The 16,658-nt window shown below is 48.2% G+C and overlaps 1 protein-coding gene across 1 annotated transcript; it reads right to left on the reverse strand.

Annotated features, from left to right (window-relative positions):
- Positions 1–640: 640 nt before the first annotated feature.
- LOC122098814 (synaptophysin) lies at positions 641–15,518 on the reverse strand. Its single transcript, XM_042669271.1, has 7 exons — positions 15,372–15,518; positions 14,163–14,228; positions 12,976–13,100; positions 9,140–9,335; positions 8,278–8,469; positions 5,585–5,915; positions 641–2,095 (listed from the first exon to the last, which is right to left on the reverse strand). The coding sequence occupies exons 1-6, from the start codon at positions 15,405–15,407 to the stop codon at positions 5,589–5,591; spliced, it is 942 nt and encodes a 313-aa protein (XP_042525205.1). The 5' UTR covers positions 15,408–15,518; the 3' UTR covers positions 641–2,095; positions 5,585–5,588.
- Positions 15,519–16,658: the final 1,140 nt, after the last annotated feature.

Genomic DNA, 16,658 nt, shown 5'->3' on the forward strand with positions numbered 1-16,658 from the left:
TCTGGGTGGGAGGAGGGGGTCTCGGCATCCACAATAAAGGACTCAGAACCCAGGCGCCTGGCCCGGGTCTTTAATTAAGCACGGAGGCGGCTGCTGGCGGCCCGATCTTTCATCTTAGGCGCCAGGGAACTTCCTCCACCCCGGTATAGACAGCTCAGTCACTTCCCACCCCTCCTCGTTCCAGGGAGGAGCTGGGGAGAGGGAAAGAGGAAAAAATAAATTATTCAGCTATGGAGATCTATGGGTGCCCAGCCTTCCTGCCCAGCCGATCTCACGGTCTTACCAGTATGGAGAGGGGTCTGCTGGACTCCAATATGAGGAGTGAGAGTTATGTAGGATGAGGTTTCCCATGTGGAGTCATCTTCGTGGGATCCTGTGAGGACTTGAGGAAAGGGCTCCACCGGGACTGGGAAGGATTGTGGCTAAGGGACCAGAATGAGAACCGAACTCGAGAAAGCCTGGGCATTGGATAGCTAGTCATGGGGCAGCGAGTAAGACGACTTGGAATGATCTGATTGCTAGGCCAGGCTTCACCAAAGGATGCGGCTGGGGGCTAGGGTGAGTCCGAGTTTCCTGTCACAAATTCCCACCCATCTCTCCCCTCACCTGGACTTCAAAAAAGAGAAATGAGAGCCATGCAGACTAGGTGATTGAGGAGTTTATTTGAGGGAGGAGAAGTACTCATATCTGTTCTTCCTCAGGGAGAAGGGGGTCTTCAAACAATACCGAAGGGAGCAAGGAAAGGGGAGGTCTGGAGAGGAGAGGGAAGGGCCACAGCCAGACAAAATGGCAACACACGATCACAGGCACTACCGACATCACAGACACAGCAGAGGGTGCAGGATAGGAGCTCCAGACCCAGCCTCCAACCACCCAGGCCTGGTGGGAGGGGGTGGAGAGTGGGGGCAGGGGAGGAGGCAGAGGGATGGGCCAGCCCCACTAGACCAGTTGAACTCTATCCTCTGATTACCTAGCTGACTTGTCAAGGGAGTGGGCAAGGGGTATTGTTCTCTAGATCCCACCCCTCATCCTCTCAGATCTTTCCCAAACCTCAATGCCCAGCTTTGGTCAGGGGTACTCACCTACCTTAAAACTCATCCCAAGGCTCTTAACTACCCTCTTCCCACAGCTACTACCCAAACTCTGTTCACTTTGAAACCTACTTTCTTTGCTGCCCCATTGGGAGAGGGGCTGCTCCTTGTGAAACCACCATGCACTCTCTATACTAAACCTCAGTGTCTGGACCCCTGACCTGGACTTCACCCCAAGGGTAGGCCATTTCTGAACCTCACTTCTTACTCTGCTCAAGATCCTTTAGAATCAAGTTCAGACTTTGCAATGTTCCAGGCCACACACCTAGGGCTGCTAGTCTCAATTCAAGCCTGCCCACCCTGGAGCCCACTGGAAGCATCATTTAAAGCTCTGTCCCTTCTAGAGCATGCCCTCTACCCCCTTCAGAGTTCCACTCCAGAATGCTTTAGGCACCTCATTTGTCAGGTTCCACATTTAGTATATCTGGAACCTAGCTCCTTGTTGATTAGTCTTGTCCACTAGTCCTGTCTACTCAAAGAACACTTTCAGTCCAAAGTTGTCCCCTTTACTCCAAGTCCCCTAAATCTGCCTTTCTTACACCTTGGGGTTGAACTTACCCTTCACAGTCTGGTCAGATATTGCTAGAGGAACAAGGCCAGAGTTAGGAGGGGGAGGAGAGAGAGGAGAGAGTCTGAAATCACCTCCCACCCTCCCCATACAGCCAAGGTCTCCCCTTCCTGCCCCTTTCCAAAGCCTCCTAACCTCAGGGGACAGGGCTAGGGAACAGAAAGGGGCTGATGGGTTCAGGGGAAGGTGTAGGGCTAAGGAGGAGCCCATTCAAGGCTGGGCCCCTAGTGCATGAGAGAGGGGAGTGGATGAGGGGAAGGCTCAGACAGATAAATAGATATTTATATATAATATATATATATATAAACAGCAAAGACAATTGAGGGTCTCCTGGCTTGAGGGGTGGAGACCTAGGGTATAGGGATAGGAAGGGGGGCAGGCCTTCTCTTGAGCTCGTGCCCACCCATGGGGATGGGGTCCTCCCAGCTGCACTGACCTGTAGAGACAGAAAACGGGAAGGAGAAGGGGTCTTGATATGGGTGGTCTCTTCAGGGAGGAGGTGGGCCACTATGCCTTTGCCCTGGCTTTTCCTATTGCCTGAATGTCTTTTTTGCTTCTTTCACTCATATCTTCATTCACTCAGCTTCATCTCAGCTGCCCCCACTGAAAAGCTATTCCTGATCCTGTTCCCACTGTGTACCAAAGCAACAATGAAGGTTCCCATCTCCTAACCCCAAAAGTCCATTAGTAGGTACTGTTTAACCATTGGCGACAGCCTATATTGAGCAAAACAAGATCTCTGCCTTTGTAGCAGGAGATAAGACTTCATACAACGAATGTGAAACCTAAGAGAGTTATCTAGGAGCACAAGGTAACAATACATGAGGACAGAATACATAAAGTAGAGAGAGCAGGGAGCGGAACGTGACTCAGTGGTAGAGTGCTTGCCTTGCATGCATGAGGCCCTGGGTTCTATTCCTCAGCACCACATAAGCAGAAAAAGCCAGAAATGGTGCTGTGGCTCAAATGGTAGAGCGCTAGCCTTGAGCTGAAGAGCTCAGGGACAGTGCCTAGGCCCAGAGTTCAGGTCCCATGACAAAAAAAAAAAAAAGTGGAGAGAGCAAGGAGGAGAAGGCTAGAAGTGATGTCAGAAGGTGTGAGGTGGGGTCATAGTGTAGTCCTGTGAGGACTGCAGCTTTGCTTTTGATGAGGCCTAAGGCACTAAGAACAATTTTCTGCAGTGAAGAGTAGAAGGATTGTAAAACATCTCATGCTGTCAGGTGCTGGTGGCTCATAACTGTAAATTCTAGCTACTTAGGAGGCTGATATCTGAGAATCATGATTTGAAGACAGCCTGGGTAGGAAAGTCTGTGAAATTATTATTTTTTTTTGTCAGTTATAAGGCTTGAACTCTGGGTCTGGGTGCTGTCCCTGAGCTATTCAGCTCAAAGCTAATGCTCTACCACTTGAGCCACAGTGCCACTTCCAGTTTTCCTGGTGATTAAAATTGGAGATAAGAGTCTCATGGACTTTCCTGCCCTGGCTGGCTTTGAACCATGATCCACAGATCTCAGCCTCCTGTTTAGCTAGGATTATAGGTATAAGCCACGAGTGCTTGGCAAGTCTGTGGAACTCTTATTTCTAATTAACCACCAAAAAGCTGGAGATGGAGCTATGGCTCAAAGTCGCAGAGTTAAAGTTTTGAGCAAAAAGTTTAGGGATCGTGCCCAGGTTCTGATTCAAGCCACAGGACTGGCAAAACAAAACAAAACAAAACAAAACAAAAAAAACCCCACAAGTCTACACAGTATATACACTGCAAATCTCATAACATTCCCTTCAGGCTCTGGGGCTGCATAGTCTGAACCATATTATTGTTTCAGGTAAATTTTGTGGACATTCACATTAAGAGAAGTAAATTAAAACTACTAATCACTTCATGTCGGTTCAGAGTAGGCTTGAGCAAAAAAGCTCTGTGATAGTGCCCAGGCCCTGACTTCAAGTCCCAGTACCAACACACACACACACACACACACACACACACACACACACACACACACACACACACACACACACACACACAATACCTTATGCTATGTTGTTTCCATTACTTACTCAATAAAATGTCTCTCAATATTAAGCGTGTTTTAAGTGATGTGTATAGAGCATGTCTTGGTTACATTCTATAGTCTAGTGGAAGAGACAGTCAAGAAACCTATAAACAATAATTACAGATGGTGATAAGGAAAAGCATACAGAGAGATAACAAGGGCGATTTGTTTACAGGGTAGTCAGATAAGAACTCACTGTATAAGTGACTAAAAGAATGAAAGGGAGTTGTCTAGGCAAAGATGTGTGTGTGTGTGTGAAAGAGACACAGAGAGAGACAGAGAGAGACAGAGACATAGGGGGTGGGGAATAAGTTCAAAGGCCAAAGGCCCTGAGATCAACTTGTGCCTGGTTCACTAAAATGGACAATTGGGCTGGGAATGTGGCTTAGTGGTAGAGTGTTTGCCTCTCATGCATGAAGCCCTGTGTTCAAATCCTCAGTACCACATAAACAGAAAAAGCCAGAAGTGGTGCAGTGGCTCAAGTGGTAGAGTGCTAGCCTTGAGCAAAAAGCTCAGGGGCAGTGCCCAGGCCCTGAGTTCAAGCCCCAAGACTGGCAAAAAAGTGGGGAGGGCTAATTGTGTGGGTGATTCTAATGAAGACTCCTGCCTTTCCTGAGATGAGTACTACTATGTAGAGGAGGGCTGTGGTTTGATTTAGCACTTAACAGAATGTACTTATACTGTGAATAATAGGAATGAATGGACACTTGTGAAGAGATCCAGGGGAGATGCTGGTGAGAAATTGGCAAACTATTGAGCCAACAGGATTTTAAAATGAATTGAAGTGTGTGATGCTTTATCAAATTTCCTGTTCTCTCCATCCACAGACAGAACCAATCTGTATCTTCCATTTACCTTATTTCTTTTCTCCCCTCCCAAGTCAACCTTCACACCTTCCCCCTTCTAAGGAAAATGACCTGTCTGTTATCTCTTTTTATGAGAAAAGATCTTACTATATACCCAAGGCCAACTGGCCACCATGCTTGCATTGTTTTATTTTGGGGGGAGGAGGTGGTCCTGGGGCTTGAACTCAGGGCTTGGGCACTGCCCCTGAGCTTCTTTTACTCAAGGCTCGCACTCTACCACTTGAGCTACAGCACCACTTCCAGCTTTTTCTGTTTATGTAGTACTGAGTAATCGAACCCAGAGCTTCATGCAGGTTAGGCAAGCACCAAACCACATTCTCAGGCCCCTTTTAGTCGTTATTTGGAGATGAGAGTCTCCCAGCCTTTCCTGCCCCAAGCTAGCTTCGAACAACTATCACTCAGTTCTCAGCCTCTTGAATAGCTGAGATTACAGCCCTGAGCCATCAGCGCTGGGGTTCAGTTTTCTTTTAAGACACAGCTAGAAAGGTCGCAAGTCTTTCGTAGTTCTCCGCCCCACCCCTTTTACATCCTTTAACATCCTACACCATTTTCTCAGAGCTGGGAAAAGTGATGGATCTACAACTTGCTTCCGCGTTGGTAAACTCGTCGGACCTTCTAGATCCATCTATTAGCCTTATTACCTATTGGCTTAACAATCATTTTAAAAAACCCACGTCCCTTTTCCTTCCAAGGTTCCACCATTCCCCTGATATTCCTCACTGTGCAAGTCCCCGGGATATTCCACCCTTCCATTGGTAGCTCTGTACCTTTCCCCGCCCTCTCCCGCAGAACCGCGCCTCTACCTCTCTTCCATTGGCATCACGCATCTGCTCTCCATTTATTGGCTAGTTTTTCACTCCTCAAGTAACTCTGCCTCTCTATTAGTTCCTTCAAATTTCCGCCCTTACTCGCCTGGCAAACTTATTGCTCAGGGATCTTATTGGTTCACTGCCCCGCCCATCTCAGTTCTTGTACCTCCGTTGGCTGAAGTACATGCCCATCACTCACCAGATTACATCTGATTGGAGAAGGAGGTGGGCGCACCCTGTGGGCCGTAGCCTTGCTGCCCATAGTCGCCCTGAGGCCCGTAGCCACCGCCACCGCCGCCAGCTGGCTGCCCGTAGTCCGGCTGGTAGCCACCCTGGGGCCCGTAGGAGTCCTGGGGCCCATACCCTCCGGGGCCCTGCCCGTAGCCTGCATCGCCGTAGGCATCTCCAGGTGCTGGTTGCTTCTCGGGGGCACCAGGAGGTGCGCGCATGAATGGGGCGGCCCAGCCTGTCTCTTTGAACACGAACCACAGGTTGCCAACCCAGAGCACCAGATTCAGGAAGCCGAACACCTGAGGGGAGACAAGACCTGGCTATCTTATCGGTCTATTGCCTTTGGGGCCTCGGGGCGGGGGCGGGAGGGCATTGTGGCCTGACGTGCAAAATGGGCACATAGGGCATGAATATGTGGGCCCACGGAGGACAGTGATTTCTGAAACCTCAGCCCCCTACATATGTTTTTGTTAAATAAACATACACCTGCATGTAGTTACAAGTTTGCACAGTAATGCATGTATATAAAATGTGCTCATGGGCTGGGAAGGTGGCTCAGTGGTAGAGTGCTTGCCTTGCATGCATGAGGCCCTGGGTTCGATTCCTCAGCACCACATAAGCAGGAAAAAAAAGCCGTAAGTGGCGCTGTGGCTCAAGTGGTAGAGCGCTAACCTTGAGCTGAAGAGCTGAGGGACAGCGCCCAGGCCCAGAGTTCAGGCCCCACGACCGGACCCCCCCCCCCCAAAAAAAAAAAGAAAAGAAAAGAAAAAAAAATGTGCTCGTGTTAAAGTATAAATATGTGGAAGTTATATGACATATATTTTAAAACAGTACACCTGGTACTGTATGTCATATGTTTTCCTATGCTTAAGTTCCCTATATGGTATTAATTTACTTAATGTTTCATTTTTTAAATTCCACTTTTGAACAGGAAGACATTTCTCCTCCTCCTCTCTTTCTTCTTCCCCTCCCTCCTCCCCCTTCTTCTTTCTTCCTTCCTTCCTTCCTTCCTTCCTTCCTACCTTCCTTCCTTCCTCCTCCTCCTCCTCCACCTCCTCCTCCACCTCCTCCTCCTCCTTCTTCTTCTTCTTCATCTTCCTCCTCCTCGTCCTCCTCCTCCTCCTCCTCCTTTTCCTCCTCCTCCTTCTCCTCCTCCTCCCCCCTCCTCTTCCTTCTCTTCCTCCTCCTCTTCCTCTTCCTTCTTTCTTCTCTTCATCTCAGAATGTTGCTCAGGCTGGACTTAAATCCTTGGGCTCAAGTGATCTTCCTGGCTCAGCCTCTAGTGTAGTTGGGACTATAGGCCTCCATACTGGGTGGATATTTCGTGGGCGGCAGGGTGTGCACATGCCAGCACTATGCCTTAAACTTAGGTCCTGGGTACTGTCTCTTAGCATTTTGTTCAAGGCTGGTGGTCTACTACTTGAGCCTCAGATCCGCTTCTGGCTTTTTGGTGGTTAATTGGAAGTAAGAGTCTCATAGACTTTTTTGCTTGGGCTGGCTTTGAACCATGATCCTCAGATCACAGCCTTTTGAGTAGCTAGGATTACAGGCATGAACCACTGGTGCTGGGCAATCTCTCCATTTTAAGGCTGATGAAATTGAGGCCAGAGAAGCCTTCCTTTCACAGAGGGAGCTGGTCTCATAGTTAGCAAGTGACAGGAGAGTTGTAATCTTTGTGTGTATGTGTGTGTCAGTCCTGGGGCTTGAACTCAGGGCCTGGGCATTGTCCCTGACCCATTTTCCCATAAAGTTAATGCTTTATTGCTTGAGCCACACCTCTATTTCTAGCTTTTTTTGTGTGGTTTATTGGAGATAAAAGTTCCATAGATTTTCCTGTCTGGGCTGGCTACTGATGCCGGGCTTGAGTTGGAATCTTAACCTCTGCAATACTGGTATGTGACTTATCTCGTGCTCTTTTCTAAGTACTTTGTACACTATTAATTCATTAAATAGTCTACTGTGAAGCAGGACATATTACTACTCTTCAAGTTAAATGCTTAAACTGATCCTTGAAAGGCTTTGTGACTGGCTTCAGTTCAGAGTTTGCAAGGGATAGAGCTAGGATTTTTTTTTTTTTTCTTATCCTGGGGCTTGAACTCAGGGCCTGAGCACGGTCCCTAAGCTTCTCTTGCTGAAGGCTACCACTGTGCCACTAGAGTGACAGCGCCATTTCTGTTTGTTTTTTTTTCCCTCCTGTTTATATGGTACTGAGTAATCAAAACCAGGGCTTCATGCATGCCAGGCAAACACTCTACCCCTAAGCCACATTCTCAGCCCTAGAACTAGGATTTGAGCTCAAGACAGTGTGACTCTCAGCCAGTAGGGGGCGTCGGAGTACGACAACATTTCAAGCCATTCACTCCTTTTGCACATAAGGAAATTGAGGTCCTGAGAGGATACTGTGTATCAGGAGATTTTACATGGTTAAGCTGGATCTGGGATCCAAGTCTCCTAAGTCTAAGCTTGACAGAAGGCCTTGTATATTGGTTCACAATGTCTACAATTGAAACTCTGTTGTTGGGGTGTCTCTGCCAGGAAGCCCCCTCGGATTACCTCTGATTTTCCTCTCATCTTCTCTTTCCACCCACCACTCTATATACCAGACTGTATGTTTCTAGGCCTCCTTCCTCCAGCCCAAATAGCTACCCAGGAAGGACTTACCACCGAGGTATTGAGCCCTGAGGTCACAGGGTCTCTTAGCTCCTTGCATGTGTTTCCTGCCTGGCGGCACACAACCATCTCCTTGATGATATTCTCTGGGTCTGTGGCCATCTTCACATCCGACAGCCCCTTGGCCCAGGCAGATGAGCTAACTAGCCACATGAAGGCGAATACTGCTGTAGCCAGAAAATCCTAGGATGGGCATGGATGAGAAAGACGACATTGTGACTAGACTGCTTTGAACGGGCTCGGGAGACTTTTTTGAGGGTGGGGGGAGGTCACCAAGAAAAGGTTTCTCTCCTGCCTTTCAGGCTCTGAAGGCCACAGCATTTTCCCCTGAAGGTGACCCTCCAGCCTGAGCTTGTATGAGTGTGTGTGATACAGAAGTGTGGGAGTGTGATTGTATTGCGGGAGGAACTCCGTGGGCTGTTTCCGAATCTGTGAGAAGTGTTGTGTGTCTTTCTACTTTTATCTGCATGTGGGAATTTATGTCATTTTACGTCTGGGTTGAGGGTGTGTGAATATAGCTGTGTAGGAATCAGTGTCTGTGTGGCAAGATGACATGTGTGCTTGTCGCAGTGAACCTCTGAGTGCTCCTGCCTTTGATCTAGACTGCGTGGTTGTGTGAGAGTTGGCAAGTTTACAGTTTGTGGTCTTGTCTGTGATTCTGTGTGTGGGATTCCCTGGGACCCTGACTCCAGGTCTCTGATGCCCAGTGTGGACTCCAGGTGACATCAGTAGCCAGCAGCTGCTTCCACATAGGTGCCTGGCTGGGAGTTGGTATGGCCTAGAAGACAAATGAACTGTGTTCCTGAGGCCTCCCATCCTTAATCTCAGGGCACAATGGGCTGTGAAGACTCACCATCATGGGTCCTTTGTTGTTCTCACGGTACTTGTTCTGCAGGAAAATGTAGGTGGCCAGTGCCCCCATGGAGTAGAGGAAGGCAAACACAGCCACTGTGACAAAGAATTCAGCTGAGGAGGAGTAGTCCCCCACTAGGAAGACCTTGGTGGTGCCTCCTCGGCAGTTGGGTGCATCAAAGTACACTTGGTGCAGCCTGTAGAGAGAGGTGACCAGGTAGGCTCCAACTCCCCAAAGCCCCCTTCGCCTCCCAGACATGGGTCCCCCAGGTTCCTACAGGGTCCCAGGGAAATAACCATTCACAGAGCACCTGCAATGTACCATTCACATTTTGTGGATTGCTCAGAGCATCCTGGCGAGATAGGTATTAATTCATCCAATCCAGGCACTTTTTCTTGCCTCTTAGTTATTACTAGAACTCACCAGGCATCCTTCTATCCCAGGACCATTGCATTGATGGTTCTCTTTGCCAGCAGGGATGCTCTTTCCTTGGATATCTTCATATCTTATCCCCTTCTTATCTCCTTTAAGTTTTGTTCAACTGTCACCCTCCACGAGGCTGTCCTAGAGCTCACTATTTACAATTCATTTGAAACATTCCTTCTTTGGCACACCTTAGCTTTTTTCTTGGTCCATTTTCCTCTACAGCATTGATCCACACATGACACAGCGGGACATACTAGAAGAGGGCTTTACCCTCTGTCTTGTTCACTCATAGATCCTCTGGGTCTGGAACCATGCTGGCATATAGTAGGTGCTTAGGCAATGTTTGTGGAATGAAATGTAGAGAGGTGGAAACAGGCTTAGAGGTGTATTCACTTGCTGAAAGTCACATAGATGGTAAGGGGAATGATAAGGTTGGGGTCTGAATCTTGTTTTTCCCCCACATGATGTCAACCCTTCCCATCCCACTTCAAGTCCCTGAGAGAAAAAAAAAATGTATGTATAGCAGAGGACAGCCCAGTGGCTACAACATTGGAAAAGACAAAGACAGACAGACAGAATGCACATGGGGAGGTAAAAAGGATCTTGGAACAGCATGTGTATATATGAGGTAAGAGACAATCTGAGGTGTAATGCGACTATGGCATGTACCATGGTGTGATTGAAGAGGGGGAGTGTGGCTATTGGGGAGAAGGATTGGAGTGGGGGGCCCATACCTCTGGACTCAGACTGAGGGTTGGGCAAGACCCTGAGACTGAGAATAGTGCTGATGCTCTTCTATAGCAAAGGCCTTTACATTTATCAATCATCTACTAAGCACTTTATGTAACTGTCACATTTAATGACACCACAAGTGGGTATTTTTTTTTGGGTCCAGTCGTGGAGCCTGAACTCTGGGGCCTGGGTGCTGTTCCTCAGCTCTTCAGCTCAAGGCTAGCGCTCTACCACTTGAGCCACAGCGCCACTTCCGGCTTTTTTCTTTTTGCTTATGTGGCGCTGAGGAATGGAACCCAGGGCCTCAGGCATGCAAGGTAAGTACTCTACCACTGAGCCACCTTCCCAGCCCCATCAAGTGGGTATTATTATACTTATTTTACAGATGAAAAAGTAGAGGATTAGCAAAGCTAAGTTAACTTGCTCAAGGCTGTCCAATGAGTTGAATTTGCATTTGAGTTTCTGTTTCTAGTGGGCTATGTTGGGAGAGGGAGTGTTTGAGGGGGAATGAGGAGTCATGGGTGTGGGGAGATTTACTTGGCAGGATTCAAAGCACAGCGCTTTTTCCCCTCGAAGACTTGTGGGTAAAGAGAAGATCCTCTGGCCTGAGGTCCTAGACTGGGGTGGGGGTGGGGGCTGCAGGCAAATTCATCAGGGCTTTTTGTTTGTTTTTGTGGATTCCCAAAGGAACAGCTCTCAGCAGTATCCAAAGCTGCCAATTGTCCCTCCTTTGCCAAACTCTCTTCTCCCCGAATATATCAACAAATAGATCCCTGAACACCTGCCCCTCTGTCTCTCAGGCCATATTCTCCTAACCTCTTCTTTCCATCATTGCTTTGGGCTTAGGCTGGGTCTCTCTCTTTACACTCTTCCTTTTCCAACTGAGTCATCTCTTGGTTCTACATTTACACCTTGTGCTCTCAAACTAATTTTCAGCTGGATGCTTGGCCTGTTTCCTGAGTTCCTGACACCCATTGCTTTCGTTAAGTAATTAGTGGTGGGATTTGAACTCAGGGCCAAGTGCTTGGTAGGCAAGCACTCTACCACTTGAGCCATACTGTCAGCCCTTTTTGCTTTTATTATTAAGATAGGGTCTTACATTTTTGCTTAGGGCCTTGATCCTGCCTCCGCCTTCCGAATAGTTGGAATTACAGGTGAACACTACCACTCCTCTCTTGTTTCACACATACCGTGGAGGGTACTTTTGACATACCAGGCACTATGCTAAACACTTTACGGATGAGGAAATTGAGACTTCAGCAGTCATGTAAGTAGTGGGGAAACCTCAAATGAAATTGTGTTTGTGAGCCCATCTCCTCACCCCTCAGGGAGTAGCATCCTCTCCAGCCTCTGCTCACTCCTGTGTAGTAGTACCCAGCACCCATGCCCAGCACATAGTAGGACCTCAGTGAATATCAGGATGGTTCAACTGGGTTCCATCTACTACAAAATTCTGTGTGAGGATGGATCTGTTCCTAGAATTTCTCTGCATCTGCAATTATCTTCTTTATTAATTATTGTGTTTGCCATAAGGTAGGCTCCATGAGGGTTAGCAGCTTGGTCTGGCTTTAGCCTCTGTTGTGTCCCCAAGCACTTTGGGCAGTACTAGCAAACAACAGATTCTCAAAAAATGTATCTTGGGACTGGGAAGGTGGCTCATTGTTAGAGTGCTTGCCTTGCATGCATGAGGCCCTGAGTTCGATTCCTCAGCACCACATAAACAGAAAAAGCTGGAAGTGGTGCTGTGGCTCAAGTGGTAGAGTGCTAGCTTTGAGCTGAAGAGCTCAGGGACAGTGCCCAGGCCCAGAGTTCAAGTCCCATGACGGACAAAAAAAAGTATATGGAATGATTGAATGAATGGGGCTTAAATAGGAATGAGTTTTTGAGGCAGGGTCTTACTATGTAGTTCAGGTTAGCCTCAAACTCACAATTCTCCTGCTTCAGCCTCCTGAGTACTAGGATTAGAGGCATGAATCACATCCAGCAACTAACATTAATTGGGCATCTACTGCAAGCAAAGAGGTGCGTGTGTGTGTGTTCTAATTTTTTTCTCTTTCTTTCTTCTTTCTCCCTTCCTTCCTTTCCTTTCTTTCTTCCTCTTTCTTTTTTGGTGCTGGGCATGGAATCCAAGCCCCTGCCCATACTATGCAAGTACTCTACCATTATGCTACCCCCAACCCTGTGTGTATGTGTGTGTATGCTGGTACTACGGCTTGAATTCAGGGCCTCACACTCTTGGTTGGCTTTTTCTGTACAAGGCTGGTGCTCTACTTGCGCCACAGCTCTATTTTTGGCTCTTTGCTAGTTAACTGTAGATAAGAGCCTCTCAAATTTCTCTGCCTAAGTTGGCTTTGAACCTAGATCCTCAGATCTCAGCTTCCTGAGTAACTAGGGTTACAGGAATGAGTGAGCCACTTGACTACCTGTCCTATACTTTTGAATCTTGTCTATTGCCTGCTCCCTTCACTTAGCACAAAGCCAGAGGGTAATAACCTGTGTCTGTGTGCTCCTATACATCCAGAACAGTAACAGGTACACAGCAAGTGCTCCGTGCATGTAACAGCCATCCCACTGGTTGTGGACTCTTGAGGTGAGGGCTTCTCAGAGATCAGCGGGATGGAGGCCAGACCCACCCTGTCCCTGGCATGGTCAGTTGGGATACCAGAAGGGGTACACACCTGAAGGGGTACTCAAATTCAACCTCAATGCTGAGGTCACTCTCAGTCTTGTTGGCACACTCCACACTCAGCCGGAGCTCCCCGTCATAGCTGCCACAAGTGGCAAAGGCGAAGATGGCAAAAACCTTGAGTAGCAGGGATGGGAATGGCTATAGTGAGCCTGAGGCATGTATGGGAGGGGTGCCCTCCTCTGGGCAGATGGGGGCTCAGCATAGGCAGCAGCAGATGGAGAGGTCTCCCCCCCCCATTCCCTAATCAGGGCTCATCGGGTCCAAGTACAAGCTGATTACAGGGGTGTGGTTGTATCTGTGCTTCTGTTCTACCTCTCCGTGCTCTGACCTTCCTTCTTTCTACTTGTTCCTGACTCCCTGTCCATCTTTGTGGTTCTCTGTTCTCTCTGTCCCTTGATCACTAATTTTGTTTCTTTATGTGTCTTTGTCTTTTTTTCTTCCAGAGGTCTCCTATCTCTGATTCTCTGCCTCTCCTACACCTCCAGGTAACTATTTATTCTCTCTGTGAATGCATGTCTTTCTATATCAGTGTCTTTCTGTTTCTTGATCCTTTTGTCTCTATCTCTATGCTGTCTGTCATGCAGGCTCTGGATGTTTCTGTCTCTCTTGTGTTTCTTTCCCCCCACCATGTGCTGTTTTCTCTCTCTCCTATTTTTTTCTGAGTTATCTCTTTCTGTCTCTGTCTCTCTTTCTTACCCACCCCATTTTCTTGCCTCTGTCCCTGTGTCGATTTCCCTTTGGATCTCTGTTCTCTGTACTTTTCTCTCTCCTTTTGCTTTATGTGTTTCTCTCTTCTTTCTCTCATCTCTATATCTCTTTTATTTTCTCAGTAATTTTCATCTATTTCTACCATTTCCTGCCTCTCATTTTTAAAATCTCCTTTGCTATCTCTGGGTTTCTCTAGCTTTGCATGTCTCTCCCAGAAATCTGGCTTTAGGTTCCACCGCCTCTCTTCAAGAGGGGAGAGGTAGGACGTCACAACCTACCACTTCACCACAGGGGGTACCCCTCATCCTTATGTGACGTCACAGTCCATCCATCTTCTGGTCTCAATCCTTGGGACCTCATCTCCTTCCATGCTCCCTGCCCTTCCTCCACGGTCTTCAGGATCCCACTACCATTTTCTCTTCTGAACTTCTCCCCACCCCCTCCCCACATGACCCAGACCACACTCACCCATTGCAGCACCTTCACAAAGCCAAGGGGTTCCTTGACCACCCGGAACTGACCCCCAGCCACGAGCTGAGGAGAGAAACAGTGGGGAAGGGGTGGGGGGGAGGTGAATAGAAAGGGAAGTGAGGGGCAAAGCTGTCAGGCAATGATCCCTAAGGATGGGGCATGTGACCTCCGGGAGGGGTGACATTTGGAAAGGGAGTGAGAAGGAGAAAATGACACCTTGAAGAACGAACAAGCACTAGAGAAGACCCCCTTCCCCCAAGGATTCAGGAATGGAGATGTCTGGGGCGTGATGAATCAGATAGTGGAAGAGGTCAGGGGTGCAGAAGATGGGGCTGGGGTCTGTTCTAGCTAAGGTAGGAGGATCTGAAACCCTCAATGGTGAATCAGATAGGGAAGAAGGTTGGTTGGAGAGAGTGAGGAAGGAGTCAGGGTTCAGGAGAGTGGGGGAGGGGGTCTTGAGTGGTGAAGGTGAGTCATAACAGGGCGGGTTGGTTAGCGTGGGGGAGGGGTCGGCAGCGGTAAAGGTGAGTCAGATGGTGGTGGTGGTCTTAGAAGATAGGGATGGAAGGGGTTGGTATTGGTTTGGGAGGGGCGAGGTTCCGTGGTGGTGAAGGATGAGATGGCGGAGAGGGTCTGGATTGATTGAGGTTGGGGAGAGCTAGGACATGGCTCCAGTGGGGATAGACGTTGAGGATGAGGAAACTAGGGGTTTTGGAGAGGCAAAAATCGGATCGTTCCCCTATATCTCTTCTCAAATAAGGGGTGGTCAGCTACCGGGGTGCAGTCTCTTTGGGAGGGGCGGGTGTCAGACCTTCCCCACCCCACCCCCACACCTTCTGTCGCTCTATTTCCGAGCTCATCTGCAGCCCCCCTCAATCTTCCTTCCATTCTCCCCATTCTCTATCCTTTCTCCCGGCCAGCTCCGAGGCTCTTTCTGCTCCCTTCGAGATCGCCAGTACTGATCTGAGCTTCTGGAGGCCCCCGCTGCGGCAGTGAGGATGGCCCTCGCTGCGGCAAAGAGCGCACTCCTTCTTTTTTTCAACCTCCCCTTTCCTCCCTTTGCCTGCCACAACCTCCCCAATCACAGCCTCAGGAACCAGGTCTCTGCTGCCCGGACACCATTTCTTAAAATTAGGGAGTCTAAGTGACCCCTGGGTCCGGTGGTAGGGAAGCAGTGGACTCTGTCCTTGGTACTGGAGCGCATACCTGATTCACCACGTCCATGTCTGCCAGCAGCAGCATCAGCAATGCAGGGGGCGGGAGGTGCCTGCTAGCAAGGGCGTGCGCGGGGCGCAGCGGGGGCGGTGCGCGATCGTTGGAACAGCCCAAGAGGGGGCAGCCCCGCCCCTCGCAGCCCCCGCCCGGCGCGCCTGCGCACAATGAACAGTTTGCCGGTCTCAAGGGCCTTGGTGGTCGCCATTCCAGCCTGAAGGCTGAATCTGGAAAATCGTGCTGGGAACATCATTGTGAAAATAAAAGCTAGCAGTCTAAGGCAAGGAGGACCACTCATTTCTAGACTATGACACTTTACTTGGCTATTAAAAAAAACTTGATTTATTCACTTATTTAATCCCCATGCAGTAAGGGATTCAATGTTTTTACAGATGAGGAAAATTAGTCCCCCAGAGAGATGAAGTGACTTGCACTAGTGACTTGCACGAGGTCACACGGTTAGTAATTGGCAGTGCCCAGAATCTTTGCAATTAAAACATAGTTCAAGAACGTGAAGTTCCTTCTTGAAAGTGCACTTCAAACAGGTCCAAAAAACTCCTTTCTTCATGTTACTAAAACTAAGGACATCAAGGTCCATGATGGCTGTCTTGTTGCAAAATACAATAGATAAAATTCAGTTCAATTACACTCATACCCTGAGAAATGCCCATAAAAATTACTAAATGCCTGATAACTGTTTTTAGAGGACAAAGAAACTTTTCACTTTATATTCCTTTATCTTTTCACTTGAAACATCTGAATGTAGACTGTTTTGTGCTATCCCTTAAATTTTTTTTTTTTTTTTTTTTTGCTTAAGGCTAGCTAGCAATCTACCACTTGAGCCACAGCTCCACTTTCAGGTTTTTTTGGTGCTGAATTGGAGATCTGAGTCTCACAGTCTTTCAGCCACCCAGGCTGGCTTCGAATTGTGATCTTCAGATCTCAGCCTCCTGAGTAGTTAGGATTACTGATATGAGCCACTAGTGCCCATCTGTGTTCCTATTTTTAAAATGTACAAATATGTAATGAATACTTCCCAGTTGCTGCCTTATTGGAGGAAGCAATACACTGGAAGGGGTAAGAGCATGGATTTTGGCATTTAGTTCCTTGAATTAGAATTCCCTTTCTAATGTTTGACCTTGAATGTGTAAGATGGTTTAAAATGGTATGTATAAGGTCACTGTACTGATTAAACAAGACAATCAATCATGGTAACACAGTTAGCACAAGGCCCAAGAAATGGTTTATTTTACCTACTTCAGTCCTCTGGAGTGTAATCAC

This window comes from Dipodomys spectabilis, unplaced genomic scaffold (assembly GCF_019054845.1).
Source record: "Dipodomys spectabilis isolate Male_0828 unplaced genomic scaffold, ASM1905484v1 ptg000492l, whole genome shotgun sequence".
In the NCBI taxonomy this organism is placed as follows: Eukaryota; Metazoa; Chordata; class Mammalia; order Rodentia; family Heteromyidae; genus Dipodomys; species Dipodomys spectabilis.

Excerpts from the sequence above, each read along its gene's own strand:
- LOC122098814 (XM_042669271.1), bottom strand. The coding sequence starts at position 15,407 with ATGCTGCTGCTGGCAGACATGGACGTGGTGAATCAG. Across the intron at positions 14,229-15,371 it reads ACATGGACGTGGTGAATCAG|CTCGTGGCTGGGGGTCAGTT; the intron begins GTATGCGCTCCA and ends TTCTCTCCTCAG. Across the intron at positions 13,101-14,162 it reads TTGTGAAGGTGCTGCAATGG|GTTTTTGCCATCTTCGCCTT; the intron begins GTGAGTGTGGTC and ends CTGCTACTCAAG.